General features: G+C 38.9%; 1 protein-coding gene across 1 annotated transcript; it reads left to right on the top strand.

Moving 5' to 3' along the window:
* The first annotated feature begins 476 nt into the window (after positions 1-476).
* kif16bb (kinesin family member 16Bb) lies at positions 477-20,940 on the top strand. The gene is made up of 11 exons (XM_075482980.1): positions 477-518; positions 604-714; positions 844-960; positions 2,053-2,150; positions 3,859-3,971; positions 4,064-4,206; positions 4,442-4,610; positions 4,937-5,062; positions 5,236-5,411; positions 5,512-5,577; positions 18,742-20,940. Exons 1-11 carry the CDS (start codon positions 477-479, stop codon positions 20,938-20,940), a joined length of 3,360 nt encoding a protein of 1,119 aa, XP_075339095.1.
* Positions 20,941-24,249: the final 3,309 nt, after the last annotated feature.

Genomic DNA, 24,249 nt, shown 5'->3' with positions numbered 1-24,249 from the left:
TATTAGAATTTTCTTGCATATTGATTCACTAATGGGGCATATAGGCCTAGTAAATATTCAAATTGTAATTTATTTTGATGTCGAGTGACCATTTTGTTGATATTTTTTAGATTCATGTTCATATATAAAGTCTGACTGAGTCTTTTTCTTTAATTTAATCCTCCCAGAAAGCAACACAATCATGACTTCAATTAGCGAGTGCACCGAGTGAGGACGGGGCTCAGGTGTGATAATTGGCTTGGAATTTACAAGGAAGGGAGTTGTTTCTTTCGCAAATGTGAAAACGAAGTCGAACGACTGGCTCCTTCATTCTTCTTCCTGACCTAATTAATAATGTCTTCGGTGCGGGTAGCGGTCCGGGTCCGTCCACTGAATAAGAGGTGGGTGCGGTAGATGGACTTGTTGTATTTTACCCAAACTTTTCTTTCATCCAACTCGCATTCACTTTTCGCAGGGAAAATGAGCTATCGTCGAAGATGATAATTCATATGGAGGGGAACACAACATCTATTTATAAGGTATCGCAAGATGAAATGCACCATACTAGAATAACCGACGTTATATTTGGTGAGAAGAAACAATAGCTCATGTTTTAAATTGTAGCCTTCACCCGGCGGAGCGGACAAGCAGAAGGACTGCGGGAAAACCTTTACATATGACTACTCATATGACTCATCTGACAGAGGAAACCCCACATTTGCCTCCCAGGAGAGGGTATACGTTTTTTTTTTTTTTTTTTTTTTTTTTTTTTTTTTTTGCTTTATACTGCAGAAAAAAATGTCAAAGTGTGCTTGCATAGTTTGCATCCCCCTCCATATATTAACTAATATTTTGTCTCTTAAGATTTTCCAAGATCTCGGCTCTGATGTCTTGACAGCTGCATTTGAAGGTTTCAATGCCTGCGTGTTTGCCTACGGCCAAACTGGCTCAGGAAAGTCTCACACCATGATGGGTGATAAAGTAAGTATCTCAGCTATCTCAGCTTCCTCAGCATTTTCACCGGAGCGCCATCTTTAAGTTACAGCAGACACATCAGAGATGTTGGACATGGATGGAGAATGGTCTGCCACTAAAAAGTTCTCTGGTATTTTTTTTTTTTTTTTATTGGCTTTGCTAAATTATCTCTCTCTCTCTCTCTCTCTGAAAAATTCAAGTATTGTGATTATGAAATGAGACTTCACAGCTCGATACGTGACTGAAAGAGTATCTCAGTGGTTGTGCAGTGCAAGCGTCATACAGATGCTAAACCGAGCTCTGAAATCGGTTATGAATTCATTGGTAAAATTTTTGCAGGTTGATTTTTAGCTTTCCACCATGCGCTGAGAATATGACTGAAATAAGTTTGAAACTCATTCAAGACTTTTTTTTTTTAATTTATTTTTTTCCTAATGTTTTGGTCATGCATCAGTTACTCGGTAATGAAGCGCCAAATGTGCTCCATAGTTTAGTCCTATAATCCTTAAGGGCTCACAGACGTCTCTGTAGAAGATGTGCTGCAGAATACCCTAAAAGAGCAAACCCAGTGTGTAAATGGACTCTTACTGGTTTAAAAAGTGACTGAATGCAGCCTCATTAAACCAGTTTGTCTCTCTCCACTAAAAAGAAAATTTGAGTGCAGAAACCCGTAGCTTTTCTCTCCCCACCTCGCACTGCAATGGAAATTTTACATCACAAGCAAGGCTTGTCTACCAAAGGACATGCACAAGATCATCAGCAGAGCTGCTGTCAACATCCCAGATAATTATATATGGCTCTTAATGCTTACTATCTGTTACTGTGTAATTAAAAACAAGAGGGCATGCAGCTCAGACTGGAATTGCTTTTCTGCTTCAGTAACTCCATATCAGATGAGCTGATGTTTGTGTTGTTCAGCAGTCTTTGCATCTGCTGAATTGTGGTTACAGCAGAGCATAGACATTCAAATTAAGAAAACATAATGGGATCAAAATGTTATTGTCATTTTTAAGTGCACTGTATTGTTTTCATACAGGTTGTAAAGACATTATTATTATTATTTTATTTTATTTATTTATTTATTTATTTATTTTTTAGGAGGATAAAGGTTTAATTCCACGCATCTGTGAGGGCTTGTTCTTGGAGATATCTCAAAGAGGAAAGAGTGAGACGGTGTCATTTCATACTGAGGTCAGGTAAGCCACCATTATAGTTCAGCAGCAGCAAAATACTTTAACAATATTTCAGCACAACAACCTCCTCGGGGAAAGCATTTAACAATTGTGTGTGTGAAACATTTCATGAGGATTTAAATAATTTCCTCGTATGTTTACAGATGTGTAAGGTCTCATGCCCTTTGCCAACTGGAAAAGATCAGTAGATGAAACACTCACAATAGTTCTGTTTCTAGCAAGAGGCATTAAATTAACATTTTTTTTTTTAAAAACTGAAGCAGGGATTTAAAAAAAAAAAAAATTTTTTTTGAGTGATTCAGAGCCCAGAGAATTGGTTGGGATGATGATTTATAAGGGGAAGTTAGTCAGATTAATGAATGGGATTTAAAAAAAAAAAGAAATTGAAAAAATTATTGAGCAGCAAACAGTTGCTGTGGGGTTCAGAAATGCACACTAATTTGCTAAGTATTAAATTCATGCCCTGCTAGGCTGGATGGTTGTTTCATTGCTACCCTGGTCCAACAAGATAAAAGGCCCTTCAGGATCCCCAAGAGTTAACTAACCATTTGTTGTCATGGTGTATAAAAAGAATAATTGGTCCTAGTGAAGGAAAAATTGATTTTCATGCAGAACAATGCATCATCATATGCTGCACGAGGCATCACCGCCTCATGGTCTCCCTGGAAATAAAAAGAACAACAAAAAAAATCATTTTTGTCGTGTAACCACCTTTATCTCCTGACCTATGGAAACACCTTGAAATGGAAAATCTAAGGATAGACTACTGCAGTATACCTGGAAACAGCAGCTATGGGAGGCAAGACCACCATCCTTAAGTGAAATATAGGCAGAAACTGGTTGATCCAAATTATGTTTTTAAAAGAAATAAAATCAAAATATTAACATAATTATATACTATTGGATAGCTTTTTACTGAACCACACGTTGCTGTTTAATTCATGGTTCTGTCTGACCTTGCTTTAGAAATGTTGATTGTGACTGGGAGAATTGAATGATCACTGAACTTAAATACTGTTGCCAGTGTTTCAGGAAACTTTTTTTCTTTACTGACATTATTGATCTTTATGGATTTAGTGTATGTTTTCCTCAGTAAGTTTGTGTCGATCTGGTGCAGGGTCAAATTGACGAAGATTTATCAAGATTCATGGTTTTAAGATATTCAAAATGTGAATGTTGTTGTTTGCTGAGTTAAGACTTTGGTTTTGTCTCCCCCAGAACACTTGTGGGCTCTTGTCAGTTGGTCATATTTTCCTTTTCTTTCCTATGAAGTACAGTAGCTCTACTACAGTAGTAGTTTTTCTTTATCCAATCAACTTGTTTTCTGTGATTGGTTTGTGCTTCCTGCCAATATTTCTTAAATATTTGTTTGAAAATAATTTATTGCAGACACAATTAAAATCAGTAAAAATAATCTGATATTGTAACCTGTTCTCTCAACACTGGGCCAGACAACATGCATGGTCACATCTGTCAGATATTGTTCCTGAAATCCTATTACTGTTGCACTCTGGTTCTTGCACAAATTCACAATGGCTTAGATTGAAATGATCTGCCACACCTACTTTACACATAACTGCTGATTATTTGTTTTAGCTTTAAATGTACAGTCAACCCTTTTTTTCCCTTTATGGTAGACTGTAAAAACCAACCTCTTGTTTGCATTTGGTACTCAATCACTGATTTGTGCTTTTGTGTCCTCATATGAAAGCTACCTGGAGATCTACAATGAGCGTGTGCAGGACCTTCTCAAAAGATCACCGTCCACAGATGGTGGAGGATTGAAAGTGAGGGAACACCCCAAGGATGGACCCTATGTAGAGAGTAATGTGGTGTTTCATTTTAAATTCCATGCCCATCAGAGTTTGTGTAAAATGCCAAAAAGTATCATACAGAAAACTACAACTTGTTTGAAGGTCTATCAAGGCATGTGGTACACAGCCACAGTGACATGGAGGATCTGATCATTCTTGGTAATGCTAACCGAACCATAGCCAGCACGGGCATGAATGACTTCAGCAGCCGGTCACACGCCATTTTCACCATCAAGTTCACCCAGGTAAACGGCAATGCTTAAACATGTGATCTCTATCATATCTCATGTTGTACGTCTTTTAAATTTTGATTAAAATAAAAAAAGATGGACAGAATTTATTTATTTTTTCTCTAGAAAATGCTTTAATTTAAGAACTTATTTAATTAGCCCTGCTTATCTATTTCATGTACTTGTAATTTTTAACATTTTATAATAATTTAAGAAATTAATTTATAAATTTTTCTCCTTCTCAAACCAGACTTGGTTTAATTTAGAGTTTCCACGTGAGACGCTGAGTAAGATCCACCTGGTAGACCTGGCAGGCAGCGAGAGAGCTGATGCCACAGGCACCACAGGCACCAGGCTGAAGGAAGGTGCCAACATCAACAAATCCCTGGTCACCTTGGGGAGTGTGATCTCAGCTCTTGGTAAAGGAAGTTACAACTGCAACATGACTGAGTCACTGTGAAATATCTTTATCTAATACTGATCGAGACTGTTTATTTATAGATTATTATTATTTTTTTTTTAAATTATGAGTGCATTCTCTTTGAGAATAGTACATTTATATTGTACTCACTGAGGTTATTGGCAAATAACCTCAGTGAGCCTCTTTAAAGATTATTGACTCATGACCTTTCACCCCAAAATGGATCAATAAAGCTGTAGAGTGACACTTTTTATATCTTTGTGTCACTCTCCAGAGTAATTCATATATATATTTTTTTTTTCTTTTTTACATGCGACTTGTCAGCTGATCCAAGCATGGCCAGAAAATCAGCAAAAAGAAAAAAGATCTTCATTCCTTATAGAGACTCTGTGCTGACATGGCTGCTAAAAGACAGCCTTGGTGGGAACTCCATTACTACAATGGTGGCAAGTACGTTTTGATTGGTGTTTGATACTCTGTTTTTTTTTTTCTTTTTATCTGTTCTTGAAATTTGAAGTAGTTTACCATTGCCACATAATATTTATCTGTTTGTTTTATTTTTTTTAATCTGACTGCTTGCCATGAACCTGTGTGCATTCCTTCATGGTGACCTCTCATGGCAGCAATTTCCCCTGCTGATGTGAACTACGGGGAGACACTGAGCACTTTGCGCTATGCCAGTCGTGCTAAAAACATAATGAATTCTCCCACGGTGAACGAAGATGGCAGCTTGAAGGTGATCAGAGAACTGCAGGAAGAGGTTACCAGGCTCCAAACGCTACTCGCAGAAGCCACTCAGGTCTTGCATTTTGTCAAGCGACAAAATACCATTCAGGATACCACAGTGCATATGTTGACACTCTTAATCAAAAGTGATCAATTAGGTTGTCTTTCTCCAGGTTTTCCATAGGGAGGTGTCAACTTCTGTAAAGGTGGAAGAGAAGCTGCATCAGAATGAGGCAGAGGTAAATCAAAGGGAGAAAAGGGGTTTAGAGGTTTCACCTCATTGAATAATGTAACCCCCCCCCCACACACACGGAGTGGACCGCACAGCATTGATTCTCCTTTTTCTTTAACATTATTGGCACTTATGTCCACAGCAGTTTGTTAGGTGTCCATGTTGCTAATTTCTGTAGCTCAACTTGTTTTTGGTGCCTTTTGAATGGAATTTTGTAATATGCCACAGCAGTTAGTTTGAAAGAAGATGCACATATTGTGTCATTTGAACCCTGGTACAGGATATATGCAGGATAAATGGAAAGCAATCGAGTTTGGGGTTTAATTTTATCACTATCACCAGATGAAGACATAACTGCTTGCAGTAAAGAGACCCTGCCAGCTGGTGTCACTGCAAGCCTTATGAACAGCCACTTCATGGCCAGGTCATCTTGGCAACGGAATTAGATTTTCCATCTATCTAGATTTTAAATGGCAGAGTTCCAACAATTATTATGACAGTACTGTGAAACTGTGTTTTGAAAGTCTAAAGGAAATAACGGAAATGAACAGTATGGCTTCTCTGAGGCAGAGACATCATGGTAGCATCTTCAAAACACCCCAAGGAGTAACACACAAGGCCAATGATGCCAACCCTGAATTTACAGTGAACACTTTCCCCCTATTGAATTTCTGTTCAACTTCCAAAATAACACCAAATGTCATTTTTTGGAACTCGCTGTATTCAGCCAAGTAGCCTGTTGCATTATGCATCAAACTGAGAAGTGTGCCAGTCATGGAAAGTATAGAGGCACTAGTTTTCTCCATCATACACTCTTTATTAGTTTTTAAACTATTATAAAACTCCAGTAAATTTGAACCTTTCCAACATATCACAGCTACTTGTTATACTGAAACAGAATGTGGTCCACTTGCTTTTTAGTGGAAATTGTGGTGGAATTTTAAGCAACAAATATTGTACTCGAATGCCAAACTGTGCACGTGTATGTTGGATAATTGGCAGGTGACTTTTAATAGCTTGACAGTCCTTTTATCCATGGTCACATATTGGAACTCATTAGCTGCTGTCACTGCTCCTAATTAAGAGATCTTGATTATCGTCATATGGCACTTTTGTCCCCCACTGTCCAGGATATCTATTAAAGTTATAGTGTTATAAATCTGCTTGCATGTTCAAGCACTGGTGACTTTATGCTCAGAGGCGACATCGTCCATCTGTACTCTTGGTGCTGAAAAATGTGCCTTATTTAGAGCTGTGCCCATCCATGTGGATGCATCCATTATTATGCATGATGCAATGTGACACCCAGGCGAAAAGGCCACTGTGCTGGTGACCGGTAGGCCCACTGGTGTTGCTGAAACTAAGTGTTTGATGAATGACTTTATGGATTTGACATTTGTCTCACTGTGCATTTGCATTCTGCCTGTGTGAAAAATGATGAGCGGGATTCCTGCATGGAATGCTGCACAGACATTCGAGGTGGACTCATTTCAGTACAGGGAAGCATATTCATCCAGGTGGAATCTAATTGATTTATGTATTTATCTTTTTTTTTTTTTTTAAATTTTATTCTTTTATTAGATGGCCTTAAACATGGAAGTAGTTTAAATACTGGGTAACAAATAGATATTGGAAACTATGTCTAAGCATAATTTTAGGATCAAACACTAAATCTTCTATTTTGTCTAATTCAGGCAATGTTACTGGCAAAAGAAAGATGAAAATTTCAACCTGGGCCTTCAAGAGACAAGTTGACCTAGAGCAATGTAAACTGAATTTTGTATTTTGTATTCAGAGCAGAATTAGAATGCTAAGTTATTCATCGTCAGCTTCCTACATTTGTTACAGGGTATGTGCCAAAGAGAAAGTAATTAATGCGAGATGGATTCCTGTGTAGCCTCTTACCAGTCAGAGGCAGTAACTGATTGAAAGAACAAAAAAGGCAGGAAGAGGGGGAAAAAGTAAAAGGATGTTCTAGTACAGTGGTAAACATTTCTATAATTGTAATATGCGCATGTATGTGCAAACAGATTTGAGTGTCTGCTTTGTAAGTAGAGTTGCATTCTGCTCAGCAGCCACCCTTACAGCTCCTATTCTGACAAGATGGTGGGAGGAACTTCCATTTCAGTGACATGAATGAACCACAACCTTTCTTTGATTCCTGTAGTCTTTGGACTTCCCTAAACATGCTACAATCAGCACAACTTAAACTCTGAATGCTCTGAGCCTTGCTCCGTTTGTTGTCAGTTTGACGCTGGGTGTCATCAGTTATACATCAGTCTTTGTAGCATTTCATGAGCCTTGCATGCAAGCTTAGTTTTGCTTAAAATGGATTGACTTTCTTTTTTTAATTTGATCAAAGAAAATTGGTCGGGTGCCTTTTATTTTTCTTTATTTTTTTTATTTTTTTTTTTTATATTTACCTTCCAGCTTCTAAAACTGTCTCGGTAGGCCTGTAGAGTTAAGAAAAGTCTGCATTGTGTTAAGATGACAGTTCAGCTGATTTTCACACATTTCAACCCGTACTTTCCATTTGTGTTACATGACAACAGTTAAGTCACCTGAGTTGCAGTTGGACATGTAGTGATTTCATTTTGTTGACGGTTCAAAAGCCCAGAACAGTTCTATTACTTTTCAGTGAAAGTTTTCTGACATGCGGATGGTTGGAATGAATTTCAAATTTATTGCACAGAAATTTATTTTACAACCATTGTGAAAAGTTTCTGGTTGAGCCTTTGCTCTTATATGAAACAAACACTGATAACAAAGAACATGGAAAGGAATGACTTAACAAGTTCTTTGTGGTGTGTGTGTGTGTATATAGTCACTGCAAAAGGCTTCATGTCATTTTAAAAACTGGTCACATAATTGCCTTTTTCTTCTAGGTGCAAAGTATCTTTTGTTTTTACTTTTATAAAGTCCATCAATCTAGGATGTAAATGCAGCTCTTTTGAGGAAGTTAATTTTTAATGTGACGCATCAGTTTAAATACCTACGTTTTTCTCTTGTTCTGGGTTCAGAACTAATGCTTTCTTGGCAGGTTGCTCTACTTAACAAAGGTAATGAGCAGTCAGGGAAGTTGACAGGCTGACTTAATGTGACAGTGTTTTGAAATGCATATTGCCCAAGTTGGTAACCTGCAATGCCAAAGCATTTAAAAAAATAAATAAATAAATAAAAATCCATTAAAATTCTACCCGACTGCAAAATGATGGCTTTTAATGGAAGCCTAAATGCGCTCGAGCATGGCTGTTGGTCCAGGTCACAGTTAATTACAGTATGTTCACCAGCTGCCTCAATCTGAAAGCAGATGTTTTTTTTTTTTGTGTCATCGCACAGAATGAGTTACTAGGTGTAGTGTAGAGCAACTTTCTGTGCATGTACAGAAAAAATGGGAGGATCTCATCTGTTCCTGGAGTCTGAGGAAAGTGACACAGTGCATTAATCTGCCAGGCTGGTCCTCACCTCTAATGAAGTCAGTGAAAAATCCCTTTTAATTAAGTACATGGGCTGTGGTCGATGCCGCTCCCTCTTCATTAGAAAAAAGGATTTCTCCCATCTCACAACTACCAATGAGTGAGGTGGTGCTGGCGGTGGGCACGTCTCTCACTTCACGGTCCAATCTATACGATGGAGTTGGAGAGGGTTGAAAGTGAGGACAACTAGTTTATGCAAAGTATTTCCTCTGAATTCACTCAGAGATTTTCTGCTTGGCCTCTTGGGGAGGTACTTTTCATAATCTATGCAATGTGGGGCATTAGTCCATCTTAACAGAAGAATATCTCTGATAACACCACTTATGCATGGTTAGACTCTGGGTTCTTGAGCAGCAGCAGCTGGGACCCTAGTTTAAAAAAAAGTTACCAGTCCTTTAACAGTCGCCTGGAGGTTTTCTTCATGGCTTGTATTGTTTGAACCTATGGGCCACGAAGGACCAAGTGTTGAAATTCTTGTTTAATTGCGAAAATAACCGTTCAACAAACTCATTCTCTCTGCATCATATTAGGTCTTTTGTAGTCATGAATAGAATTACACAGATATTGAAAATGAACGCCAGCCCTTTACAGACGCATGCTTTATGGTTGTGACTCATGCTGTCACATTTCCACACCAACCGTTGCTAGAGGCAGTGAAGCAGTCTAAGAAGCAGATCAGACATTTCAAGTATAGCTTTCCTTTGCTTTAGAAAACGCTTTATAAGGATTAAATCAATTTCTTAAGTTATCCCATTTCACTGAAAGAGACTATAACACTATTAAATACAAATGAAGGGATTTCGGGACAAGTATGAATTTATTTTTTTTCCTCCCCAGCAAGGGATTGTCTGTCTTGCATTAGAGTTCTTATAAACTGTAATGTTGCTTTTTGTCACAATAGTTGGTAATATTTTGTGAAATTCAGACATTTACTGCATGTTCTTAAATCATTTGTTCGCATTAAAGCCAAATCTCAATGCAATTTATTAAGATTAGAAATTTTCAACTGGAGGGTTCACATGGTATTTTACTCGCCTAAAAAAACAAAAATTCACTTTAGTTAGAATTTTCATGCTATGCTTCTCTCAGACATAATGTAAGTGACCTGAATGTAGCTTCAGTTTGTTGAGTTACTTTCCAAGCTAGATGGTATTTTAATAGTCACATGCAGTGTTGATAGCAATATACCAATGGAATAAATAGTCCATGGAATACAACCTACCTGTTTGTGTGTGAGGAACTGAGTTGGTTTCGCTCACTGAACACAATATACAGTTGGGCTCTCGCCACGATAATCTTAATGATTTATGGTGTCTCTTTTGCCGTTAGCCACTCTGCTGCTTCATGGTGACACATGGTTGGAATGCTGCTATTCTATGTGGCCTTCGGGCAAGGAAGAGCAGTCATAAAGAATTCAGTTTTCTGCTGTTTGCCGTTAAATGTCTGTCAGCATTTTTGTTTTATATTGTTTACTATTCCAGCTACAGGCTGAGTGAGAATTTTCATTCTTTAAAAAAAAAAAATAATAATAAATTTGGTGGGTGTATTCTTCAACATCTTATAGGATGAGACTGTGGCTCTGAGAGAAGAGGGGAGTGGAGTCATCTTAGACTGTCGGTTTCCTCATCTGATAAATATTGACAGATCTGCACTGGAATCATTGTATTATTTGAAAGTTGATAGATCACTTCAGAAACTAACTAATGAACTATAATAAATGTATATTTTCCAGAGTGGTCACCAGCTAGTATTCAGTGTTATCAGTTGCTCTGCTTGTCAAAGAACAGCCATTGTATTGTAATCTTTTACTCTCCACTGCAGGAGGGTAGAACCTTGGTTGGAAGTGACAAAATACATAGTCAGGGTATTGGTAAGTTAAAATTACTACTGTAGGCTGAAGTTCTCACACCACATTCCCAACTGCTGCTTTAACTTTCATAATTGCATTGAAGTGCTTCATGGACCTGGTCTCCTCTGTGAACATTGTGTGCTCGAGAACTGTGCTGGGACTGTGACTTTGTTCCCTCAGGATGGAGCACTGTGTTCAGTCAATGGTTCTGTGGTCACAGATCCCCAGCAGGGTAAGCATTTCTTCAAAATCCAATTTGCTCCTGATATTCTTTAATGAACATGTGGGGGAGGGAGCAAGGCATGTCTGTAATAATGAAGATTTCTCTGAGTTTCAGTTATTTGGCTTGTGGGAGTTGGTAACGTTTTCATCCATTTTAAATACAGACATATGAGACTGCATCACATTTGCAAATGAAATCCACTTTATGTTCCTAGCTCTCCCACGGCAGCACACTCAGGGCATGAGTGGCTTGTGAACACAGCTCTCCACAGGGCAGATGTCATTTCTCTTACTAAACATTTTGGAGGGCGAGAAGCCCTGGACAAAGCTCTAGACAAAGCCCCAGGCTCTCCATTTAATTGGCAGATGGAGTTGATAGGGCCGACAGGTTTTGAAGTGGGCCAGAGCATTAACCTTTCAAAGGACAGAGGCAAGTTGAGCTGAAACTCTGGCCCCCTGAGCAGATCCTGCTTGCCGAAGCTGAGAGCTTAAACTGCTCACTGCGTTCTCATCTATATTGCTTTGCTTTCGTGAGATAAAAACTGCACACGGAGCCGGGCAGAGCCTGGCTACGCAAGTCACTTTTATAACCTTTTCAATTTATCTACTATTCCTGTCCGAAATTGCCACATCTGAAGCTATTTTCTTGAACAAATGATTGTAATTTTCAGTCCAACAGCAGGTGGAATCTGTCGCAGTCTGTTCTCAGGTGCTTTGTCAGTCGTCAGAAGTCATTAGTTGTGGCAAGATTAGTATTTGCTGTGGTGAGAGTGGAGAAGGAGGAGAAAGAAGGGACCTCGAAAAATCTGTGGCCATGGCCATATGAACGCCAGTCTGATATATAAACCCTAATATCACTTCAATTCTGTAGCTTAAGAAGACTTCTCAGGTTTCCTTGGACCATTTTCTCTGGTAAATGATCCCCTTGGTCTCGGCCACTGCCAATCACATTGGGGATTGTGTTCCTTGTGGCAATTCATTCAATTTACCTCAGCAGAGGAAATCTGTGGGGAAAAGTTGACAAATGGCAAAGAAATTCTCAAAGTTCAAAGCACAGGCAAGTTAATGTAATCCCTCAGTCACAGGAAACTTCCCATGGCCAAGGTCTCTGTGTGGTTCTCTACATTATAGGTACTGTGCTACAGTTTTTTTTTTTTTTTCCCAGCAAACTATACTTGCTTTCACTTGCACTGAGTTGAATCACGTTTTGCTCAAAGCAGTCCGTCTCACAGTGCAACGCTTAATTCAGTGTTTGGTGCAGTATATTAGTGGTTGGACACTTTTTTTTTTTTTTTCTTCATGCTTTTCTTTTATGGTTCCCTCAAGGCTCAATCATACAGCTAGGAAAAGAAACCATACTTTGTTGTAACCACCTGGCTGAAGCTACCCAGCTGACAGAAAAACACCAAGTACAGGTAACACACCAAAACCACCACAAAGAAGTCCTAGTGTATTCCTTTTTTCTTTTTTTTTTTTTTTAAATTTGAGACGCTTTCAGAGAAGACACTGCCTCATTTTCAACTTTTAATTTTGTAAAAGTAAGAAGACTCGGTTGCTATGACTACCAGCTGTGATGCCTCCTACCTACAGCAAACATTGTTTATATTAAAATTGCATGCAGGCACTACATGAGGAAATCCATTGGTAAGATCCATACATCTTTGTTGTGATCAGAATAAGGACAAAGCTTGCAGCTTTTTGTCTGGTACTGCTTGTGTTTTCTATTAGTATGCAATTCTATTTTTGTTTTTGTTATAATTATTTGGCTCACAAAGGCAGCAGACCAACTACTGTTGACTGCATGTTGGAAATGTTCTCTACTCTTGTTGAAAGAAGGCCAAGTGTAGCAACTTTCAAAGCTGACTGCTTTTCCTACATCTTGCAGCGACGTCCTCTGGAGTTTTAATTTTTTTGAAAAGAAGCATTGTGTGAATGCACTCTCTCTTCAGCAGTGACCACTGGTCGACACTCAGAGGTGCTCTGCAAAATTAAGATATCGGACATAATGGGAAGTCATTCCTTAATTATAAAATTCACATTGTCGTGAGTTTTGAAAACGACATCTGCTGTGCATGGTTTCAAATCTAATCTTCAGGAATCTTACAAATAATGCTGCACTCATTTGTACACAAGAACTGCACATGGTGATGTAACTAGAGCTGTAGAGGGGGTCAAACTTTCTTACTTTCTCACTCTTCTGGGTGTGAATATTGGATTATTGGTTTTAGAAAGTTACAGAAATTGTCAGATGCAGCTTTCACTAATCCAATGGTGGAGAGGGAGGGGGGGGCTCCTCTTCAAGATATGCGGCTTAGTGTTTGTCAGAAGGCAAATAAATAGGCCTTAGGGATGAATAATATTTACAGGCATGACTGATTATCGAGCCTGGTGTTTTTAAGCCTTTGTTAAATAATTGAATTGAACAGAATACTCCAAGGTAACTAGCTTCTGAAAATGAGTCTGATAATTGTACAAAAAGATGTTGCTGTAATCATCGCCCTCATTGTGTTTTAGGATTAAGTTCTGATCTTGTATATGTTTTCAATAAAATTAAGTTATTGCGTTATATGAAAAGAGGGGTTCACATACCATTTTATGGACACAGCTGTATTTGGTTTTTGATAGTTCTCTGCTTTTTACATTATTAAAATTGGCGCACAGGCTATAGCAGCCAAGTGCAGAGCAGGCATTCAACCATATCTGCGGGTCCAAGGAGTCTTTTACATTAATTTTTAACATCTATTCTAAATGAAATGGTCTCAAGACTTCCACATTCACTCAGACTGCTGTAACACCCTGAATGCAACTGGTCCCCCATCCTTCCAGACAACGTAGAAGAATCCTAAGATGGGCTAAAGTGATGGATCCATGCTGCTTAGTCATTTGTGGTAGAGCTTTAGTAATATTTCTGTACAAAAATTAGAACCCTCCTGTTCTGTTAAACTGTCAAGAATAGTGACTGCATAATGTTTACCAAAAGTGAGCCATTTTATAATTCCAAATCACCAGTCAGCTGTCCCTCATTTCTTACACCAAGACAGATTTTCATTTCTGATGTTTCTCATTTTATTTAGAGTTGGCCGCTGTCTGAATTGAGCCTTTCTTTGACTGATTTGTCCAAATCTACCGAGGGTGTGTCCAAGGCGATGCTGCAAAATTCCCGGTAAGACATGTAGTATGTAGACATTTGGCATAGCTCTCTACACTCTGTGACCCCACTGTTCCCAGCTCACTTCAATCTTCAGAAAACCTGCTTATTGAGCAGCATTCATCAGGCACATGGACCAAATCAGAGCCATAAATCATGGCAGCACTGCTTTGAGAAGTGGGAAAAATGCAAAAAGCTATTGTTGTCCTTCACGCTGAGTGGAAATCATGGCAGGCAAGTGTCCTACGAAACTTCTCTTATTGCACCAAGAAGTGAACAGCCCAATGTGCCCAGTCTCCAGAACCACTGTCATGCATTTCAAGTTCAGCTCCCCAGAAAATTCCAGTTGTGCAGAGTTTGTTTAAAAAGAAAGGGAGAGAAAAAAAAAAACCTTCAACCATCGCATCATTTCACTTGCAGTATCTCACTTGCTGGACTCTCGGAGGATTCTTGTAATAGCTCAAAAACTGTTCTGCTTTGAAGTCCGTTTCAGGCCCAGTGCAGCTCAAATGCCTAAAGGGCATGTTTTTCAGTCATAAATCAAGTATTCCTTAGCAATTTCTTAGTGTAAACTTGGTGTAGCAGTATAACCTGACACGCCAGACTGTTACACCGATGACATTAGGGATGTTGTACATGTACACTGTAAAGGGTAGAGCCCTTTTTAAAACAAAATACTTGACTAACCTCAGCCAATCAGATCAATGATGCAGGACCACTGGATCCTGTCTGTGTTGGAACCACAATCGTTACAATTTAACCCCCCCACATGTGCCAGTGTAGGCCACTGATTGACAAGATGGATTCTCTTAAAATCTTATATCTCTTGAGTATAGCTGCTGTGCAAGGTAAGAATTGGTGCCCCATCATGTATTTTTGCTTTAATTCGCTGCATTTGTTGACAACTCAATTCATGGTTCTAATTTTTCAGTCCAAAGCCTTTTACTGCCGACTTAAAAATGTGCTTTGCTTTTGGATGTACTAAACCTGCTGCTGAAGGTGGGGGAAAAAATAATCTGTCATCTTGGTAAAGTGGTCTCATCTAAGACTTTTTGCAGGATAATTATGGAAGTTGTTTCTTCATTATTTGAAACACAAGGTGTAATGTTTAATCTTTGTTTTTCAGCAAAGTTTGTCAGCAGGTTAAGTCATGGTTCATATTTTGCTTGCTGTTGTATAATCACAGCAACTTTTTGTGCCACATCTAAAATCTTTTGACATAAAATGTGTATGAAATATAATGAAAAGAGTTGACCCAGATGAAAGCTTTAAGAAGGTTTGTGTGATCATGAAGTTCAAACACCTAAAATAAATATATTAGCATTTGCTGTTCTGGGAAAGGTCTGAGTAGATGATTAAGCTTTTTAAGTTTTCCTGATGGCATATCTTTAGAAAATAAACTACATAAAACCTCAAGGGTTTCAACAAACATTGGCAATAATACATTTTCAGTGCTCGCTCTGTATAGCGTTCCTGGATTTACCTTTGCCATTTTTATTTGCTGCGGTTATTTATTTTTATTTTTCCCACATTATACCAAAGTCTGAGACATTATGTGACATCTTTATGTCCCACTAAGGCCTTGAGATTGTGACAGTTCATTGATCTGTCAGTGTCTGTGTTCACGGAACTGGTGTCCAAAATCCAATTTGCTGTCCAGTGATTCACCACCCACTGAAGTAGTGCACAATGCAAGACACACCACTGGTATCCCACGATCTGCTAACCCTGATGTTTTACAGCATGTGGGTCTACCTGACATGTAATTTCCTTCATACTGCTGCATCTCCAAAAAACTGCACTTTTTCTTAGGTGATTAATATCACTTTCACTTTGACACCAGAAGCCATTTTCCAGAACCTGTGCTGTGATATTTGTTTTGGATATAAAAGGGCTGATTACATATGTACAGGACAGCCACAAGACTGTAGTTAACACAGCTAGTGTTGCCATTACACTGCATTAAGAACATGTGGTTTATTTGCTGGGAGAGGAAATAGTCAGTTGGCATCGATGGAGGATTAGGGCTGTGGAGGTTTGTCTTGTTGGCTGCCTCAGATTAGGAAAATATCTAATGTTATAGAGGTAACCTGCCATTATTTGATTCTTCTGTGGTTGGCCATTTTCACTAAACATGTCCATTCAAAATTTTGAAATGAGTATTTATTAATTTTCTTCCAGTTACCTGCAACATTGAATCATCATGTAGCTAAATTTTCAAGTTGAGCAGTGAGGAAAAGACTTTCTCATTTCTATCTCACATATATTCTATTCCGGGTTCTACATCTTGGCTCACTTAGCATAAACTTCCTCGCAGCAAGGACAGGATTGATCTGAATAATCTTGGAAATAACCCTCAGTAGTAAATAAGAGCACATAATTTGAATTCAAATACTGACTGTGGACATGTTGCATTCTGGGAGTGACACTAGATGATTGTGAACTGACCTGCAGCTGTTTGGGGAGGTGCTCTCTGACAAAAGGCTGCGTTGGTTGATTTCCAGTATTTTGAGAGTTAACGGTCCAAACGGGAAGAAGGCAACTGTGTCAACATTAAGTCTGACCTGTTCTTAGGCCATGGGAATTGGGATTGTGTGTATGCGGTAATCAAAAAAAATAGTTGGCTTAATACAGATTTTCTAACCATCTTAACATAAGGTGTAAAATAGTGTTATAATGAAGATTATAATCCAAAACAACTGTCGTTTTTTTTTGTTTATTTCAGTTGAGATTTATCAAGACTAGATATAGACTTTAGAGTATTTAGGGGATAAAAATGTTGAATTTTAGTCATTATTAATCTGCATATCTTGATTGGTAAAAATATTAAAAAAAACAAAAAAAAAACCTTCAGGATATTTGGCAAAAGGCAACAAAAAATGGCAAAACATGAGCCTTTGGTATGGACATGGTCTTTATACCCTAGTAAGTTTAAATGGCCTCCCACCCTAGACGGTTGGTAGAGAAGTTCAACCATCAGGAAGTGAAACGGCAGCAAGTCTTTGAAAGTCTGGCCAGATGCAACTGCGACAGCAGAAGACTTTCATCAGAAAACTTTGTACTTTCAAACCAGACAGACAAGTCTCAGAGGTGAATCGGAATAAATGAGCCGTGTTCTGTGGTGGTGTTAATGAGTGAGTTCTGCCAGTTTTGGCATACCATAGTAAGCACTCATGTGTGCCACATAATTTTGGCTGCAGGAAAAAGGAATTGTAAAGGAAAAACTGGGCTTTTTCCTTTTTTCGGTGCAGACACGCAGCACTGAGTACAAGACCTCTTCTATACTGATCCTCAGGATCTGGAAAAATCCTTTAATCATCACTAGGACCTGAACCATGTCCCTCTTGTTGATGTGGTCAGTGTTTTTACTGCTGTAGCTTTCACCCTTTGTAAACCTGGTGACGCACACAAAGCTCTGTTAAAGCTGCTGTTTACAGTCAGAAACCATTCTGAGCTGTATATTTGGTTTCTGCTCCCCTCCTCTGGAGTCTTGAGTATTGTACGTAAATCCTCAAATCAACATGCACAGTATCTATTTAATTTCACAGCTAGTAGAGTGTCTCTAATCTCATCTGGCCATTTGGGGGTGAATGCTTTTAGAATCTTGTGTGTGTAGTGGATGCTGATGGTTATTACAGTCTTCTTTTGATTCTAAACCATTCAATGTATCCAGAGGTGAACTACATTGAATAATTAAATTAGTTTTTAAAATAAAGATCCTGACATGAGTTCAGAACCACAGTAGTATTATGCTAACACCTTATTTTATCACAATGCAATTTTTGTCCTCTGACAGAATGTTAAAACAATGTTTTGTTTTTTTTCTATCTGTCTTCACTTCAGTCAGTTGGATTTGGAGAGCGAGTCTAAAGATCTAAGAGTTTATCTTATATCTGCTCCCACAGAGAAACTCATGACGTCAGTATGTATTCACATTTTCTTCTACATGTGCAAAAAAATGTTTATCATGTATTTATGGCATGAAATTCATAGTGTTCTTAAATGATACATTTATAAAGTTAAAATGCAGTGAGATTATGATTGTTTCAACACTGTTTTGCCATAGTTTATCTGACATTGTAGTCCTTTTTGTCTTCACAAAATGGAGCAAATATCAATCTAATGCCTAGCCCAAAACAGATTTCTGAACCATGAAACATTGTTTTTTTTCCCCTTGGTTCATTGTGTATTGTTTGTTATGCAAATATTCAAGACATACTTTCCTGCAGGGGTTTCAAATGAAATGACACTTTGTGGAAGTATAAACGTAGTGTTATTTTTCATTTAATTTCCCCTCATTTTGTTTTTTGAGTATTCAAATGCATAAATAAGTTTGCTTCTAATAGGGGCTGTATTAAAATGATCTTAGTTCCTTCTTTGCAATTAGATTAGCATAAAACTGGATTTGACTTTTTTAAAGTTTTTTTTTTTTTTTTTTTTTTTTTTTCCTCTCTCTACCTGTACAACGTAAACTAGGCCATTCCTGGAAGAGATCCCGTCCCTCACACTGGATTTGAGTTGGACAGAGATGCGCTACAGGGTGGAAAAAGCACCAGGGATGGCCAGGAGCAGGAAAGGGACTTGTGTCATAAATCAGGGGCAGAGCTCATGTCTGAGAAGCCACAGAGGAAAGCTCAGAGTGGAGCTGGAGTTGCAAGTTATGAGGGAAAGGAGGTTTGGCCAGGGGATGCCAGCCTCCAGCAGACGAGTATCCTGGGCCAGGGTGATGGATGTGGCATGAGGCCAGAGGGGAATGCTAATGAGATCCAAGGTGTCGTGCCTGACTGCTATAAGGAGAGACCTGGCTCTGGTGGGAGCTCATTAGGCAGCCTGTCCCACCTGCCGAGAAGTGGAGGAAGTAGCTTTCTGTCGGTCCTCCCTCAGACCAGCACTCATTCTCAGCTCGACAGAAAGCCTCTCAACAGTCAGACGGCCTGCTATCCACCCAAATACACAGCTTTCGAAGGCCACTTCAGTTGTAAAGAGATGGATGAATCTGTAGGTTTTGGCGAGGTCCCAGGAGTTTGTGTGACAGAGACTGTAGCAGACACGTCTCAAAACTCAGGGCTGGGTTCCTTGTTTAGCAGAGTTTCTTGGATTGTCCAGGATGCAAGACGTCTCCTTTGGAGCTCTCCCAGAATATGGCAACAAGTCACACATGTAAGATTACAACCTGTTGGTGCTCGATGGTCCAGCCGTGTTGTGTCTCTGGTCAAAGAAAGTAATGTTCTGGCCGTAGTGAAGGACAGTCAGGTCTTCTCCATGGTTAGAGGGAGCTTGGTTTTCTCTCTTTTCAGGGATAGCCATATTGTCTCAGTAGTGAAGGCACTACCTCTCATACAGCACATCCAGATGAATATCACTCAATCTCTTCAGTCTGAAGAGGCAGCTCAGATGATTCAGGGGTGCATTAATCCTGACAACACTCAACTCCCAGCTGTGACACCAGCACAAACCATGGCAGAAGAATTGCAAAGTGATGTGTGGCAAGTCACAGAGGATATTCAGAAAAGAGATGGGACTAATATTCATGTAAAACGAGGAGATGAAAATATTAAAGTGCCTTTGCCATCGAATCATATCAGTAAGACGGATGTTATCTATGCACCTAAAGATCAAGCAATGGAAAACTCAGGGAGTGTGCACATTGTCATTCAAACATTGATCAAATTTCCTGATCCTCTTCTGAAATTACAAACTTTGTCATTGAAAGACATGATGGAAGCATTACAATCCGTCATCTCGCCTTCTGTACTTACCTCCCAACGGATTGTAGCTGTCCACTTGTTGAACGTGGCTAAATGCAGCCAACCTGAGCCCGAGCCTGCCCTCCTGATCCTGATGGAATCTGGTCTCTATACCCTGACCACGGACTCTGGGCTTCTGGTCTTTTTCCATTACCTCCCTTTATTGCAGCTGAGAGAGATACAGATAGGTTTAGCAGGCCACAGTTTACGATTAATGGGCACTACAGAGGAAAGCATACTAGGTGTCCATACCCACAGCCAGAAGCATACCAAGGAGCTGTGCTGGGCCATACTAGATGTCATCTGTCCTGGGGACAGCAGGATATCTCGACACCCACTGCTCCATGACGACTTGATGAACATGTCTCTAGACTATCGGGTATATGTGCCTGACCTGCTGCTAGATGCTGGTTTAAGGGTTTGCTGCCGGTTTCAAAAGAGTCTTGCTGATCTGATTTATTTACTTCATTGTAATATGGATCAAGAGACGGTCACTCTGGGAGAGGTGGAGCTTGTACTGTACACAAGCGTAGCTGTGCACATCGGCCCCATTACCCACCATGAACATATGGCCCAGTTCTTTGTCACGGATGCGCATTTTGGTCTAGTGAGAGAGGATGCTGTCTTTCACCCAGCTCCACACTCTGCCACCTTAGAAGTACGCCGTCCTCAGTTCTACGAGTTATTACTACGTCAGCGCTCAGATGTACGCTGCATACTGGTGCACGATGAAGACGAGAATGGATCCGTCAGACTGGATGTAATCCTTTCAAACGTTAGGGGCAGGGGTCACCCTGAAAGCCTGACAAAGACAGCTACCCCATCTGAACGTGTTTTAAATTCATCTCCACATGCAGAAGTGTGGAAATTAACTTTCAGTTGCTCCACTGAGGCCGCCTGCCTGATTAATCACTTGTCAAATGTCTGATCAAGGACCGAACGGTCGGTAATGAACAACCCAGTTTGAAAACTCTTGCTCATTGGGAGCAATGGCAAAAGTGCATCCCATTCAAAGGCACAGCAGAAAGGAGGACTTCACTATTAAATGACAATGAAAACTATGACCTACTTTAAGTTTTTGTCATTAATGTTACATGGAAATTGCACTTAGGATGTTATCTTTAAACACTCAAATATCTTTGTTCTTGTCCTTTACTTCCCACCTCCCTATAATTTTTGTTTGTTTCGTTAACAAAGTTTTAAATAATTAGTCTTTGAAGTTCTGACATGGAGGATTAAAACGATGTCTGTACTACTTTCATATATGTATTGGAATTTTTGAGGGCTTTTAGATTACTGATCAGATAACATTATGATAGTTGTGTTGTGTATGTGTCAATCACTGCTGATTTGAAGTATTTTTTTATTGAAAATGAATTTATGGATATTGATTTGTGAAGATGTCAAATAAAATCCACATTTGCTCTGGAGTTTTGTGTATAACTCAATGGAGAGAAGCTTTGATAGTTGAGCTTTTAACCCTTAATGTCAGAAGTGAGTCCAATGTACTTCATTGCTTTCTCGGTGTAATGTTCTCTCACTATCATCTTCATCAGGCTTGCTTTATTTCTCCATGTTCTTTTGATAGTTTGCCATAGGCAATATTTTTCCTCCCTCACGTTCTAACTTTACACGATTCTGTGTTTTACTATAAACTTGTAAGTCACCACTGTAAAAATTTAATTTATTATGATTTGTGCTGGTACTGATCACTAGCAGAGGTAAATCCACTAAGAAGACATCATTTAACTCTTTCGGTGCCATTGACGTCTATAGTCTAAAAAAAAAAAACGTTGACTGCCATAGACGTCGATTGTGTTTTTTTTTTAACGGAGCGGGCTGGGGAACAATCTAGCGGAGTTTGTCACTAAATCTTAGGCTTGTAAACACTAAACAGAGAATATACTGGCAAAATTACCCGCAAGGTGGCAGCAGTGCCACTTTGCACAAAAAAAAAAGCTTGATTTCTCAATTTTTATTTATTTATTTATTTTTTGGTCAAAAACAGCGGTTTTTGGTGAAACCAACCTATGTTCTACTGTCTATTACTAAAGGACTGAAAATGGTAAAAACAAACTTTTTTTTTCCTGATGAAAGAAGAGTCTACTTTTGGTAATTTTGGTGTGTACATAGTCATAAGACACACTTTTCTGTGGGTCTTGGAAAATCAGTCAAAATACTGTAAAACACTTGGCAGTATGGGTCTCTCTGCACTGAAAATGGCTGGCAGCCAATGAGTTAATAGGAACCATCAAATTTTTTGCAAGGGTTGATAATGCTGCGGCACTGTGTAAGAACATATTTAAGTGTTTCATTCACATTTGAAGGGGTGGTGCCAAACTAATCGGGTCCTTGTCTTGACTTGGTAACCCCGTCCAATGCTGTAAATTAAAGAGCTAACACAGTGCAATCCGTCTTCGTTTCTACTACAGCATGAAGGATGGAGATTTCACCTTGAAAAAAACAATTTGCATCCCGCAGCATTCAGGAGTTGAGACAGAATTGGAGGCAAAGGAGTTGTTTTTCTTCTTTTTGCTCGAGGTAATTAATAGGTATTCTTGCCATCTACTGTGAAGATCAAAATATTTGATTTGGTTTTAAATGCGTTAATCTTCTTTTTTTTGGTTAGATCCGAGTTAACATATTTCATAGATGAAGGCAGTAATTGCAAATAGAAGATTCAACAGTCTTCTACGTCCAGTATATCAGATCTATAGCTATAAGTACTATTTATTAAAAAAGAGGTGTCAGTATTTCCTTATTGAGGTAATTTTCCAGTGTCTCAACCATTTTCATTTTATTTTTCTTACAAAATACGACGGCTTTTGATGTGTTTCTTACATGAAAGGATTCTTAGGGTCTGTTAATCCTAAAACCTAAGGAGATATTCAAATTTTCATCCGCTCAGTGGTGGGGAAGTTAATGTAAATCCAAGTACACATATTTCTGTTAAAATGGTCAATACTGTTGATCGATTCACTGAATGGTTGTATCTGAAATAGATGGGAGTGCTATAGCTGGACACAACCTAGTTGGGGGGAAATGCTCGCCTTCTGACAGCCAACACACAGACCCACTATCAGTGGTTTAAAGAGTCAGGCCATTACTCTTTAAATCATTACCGTGGGATTTCCCGCTGAGTTCTGCAGCCTGAATACACGTGGTTGACAGCATGTAACAGCATAATTTGTTTACCTGTTCTTTCTGAACCATGTGAACGTGATCTAGTCAGTGGTGTCCTTGCTTAGCCTTTGATGGGCTAAATCTCTTAAAAATCAATTGTGACCATCCTGCCTGCCCACAGTACATTCAAAAAGGCAATGATTCATGTATGTTTTCTGGTGAGGTGGGGTTTAAAAACTGGTTTATATGGCCATGTATAGTTGAAAATTGCTCCCGAGGATGGTTGCTATATGTTTTATAATTAGTTTCTGACTGATACATAAAAAGCAACCTCATCTCCTGTAGTTTATTTTGTTTCAAGAATCAGCTGCCTGGTTACAAATAAAGCTGCTCCAGAATTGGGGGGGGGAAATAAATAAAATAAAAACTATTTAACCTGATAGTACGATAGGTCCTATGGAAAAGAGGCCAGCAGGCCAGCACAGGACATTTATAATGTTGGTAGTGGGTTTGCCCTAGATTGCAAAAAACACACCACAGTGTGGTATGATTAAAATGTGGGAGAGTAGAAGCAGAAAGTGGCATGAAAAGTAACTCGCCATAGCACTGAAGTTGAGGGAAACATTCTTTCTCTGCCACATTTGACAGAACTCATTGCCTGTAATTGAACATCTATTACAAATTTTGCACTTAGAATAGAATAAAAGAATATAGTTAATTATAAAAATATATATCTATTCTCATTACCATGCTGTTATCAAGTCTCAACCCATCACAACAGTAATAACCCACATTGACGTGTGTGTATATGTGTATAACCCTCACTGCAGACCTTTTATGCATTGAGTACATTTACTTTTGATAATGTAAGGTTTTTAATAATATTAGCCTCAAGCTATACTTTGGTAAGTTTCAGTGTAAGTCTTTGGCTTGTAGCAAAGTACTTTTATGGTGTGGTATAAGAGCTCTTACTAAGAAATAAAAATACCATGCTGATTTGTGTTATACTAAGAAATCCTGGGTGGAAGGAATGCTTTGGTTTTTTTTGTGCATCCTTGTCTCCCCTCACATCACTTGCACACCTAAAATGCACTAAAAGGCAGAAGCTTGTGTG

This window comes from Odontesthes bonariensis, chromosome 2 (assembly GCF_027942865.1).
Source record: "Odontesthes bonariensis isolate fOdoBon6 chromosome 2, fOdoBon6.hap1, whole genome shotgun sequence".
NCBI lineage: Eukaryota > Metazoa > Chordata > Actinopteri > Atheriniformes > Atherinopsidae > Odontesthes > Odontesthes bonariensis.
The sequence above is the reverse complement of the archived record's forward strand: the minus strand, read 5'-3'. Positions and strand labels throughout refer to the sequence as shown.

What these genes read in the sequence shown, in the direction of transcription:
- kif16bb (XM_075482980.1), top strand. Translation starts at nt 477, where the DNA reads ATGATAATTCATATGGAGGGGAACACAACATCTATTTATAAG. An exon ending in GGATGGACCCTATGTAGAGA is followed by an intron (nt 3,972 to 4,063) that starts GTAATGTGGTGT and finishes ACTTGTTTGAAG; the next exon opens with GTCTATCAAGGCATGTGGTA. An exon ending in CATTACTACAATGGTGGCAA is followed by an intron (nt 5,063 to 5,235) that starts GTACGTTTTGAT and finishes CTCTCATGGCAG; the next exon opens with CAATTTCCCCTGCTGATGTG.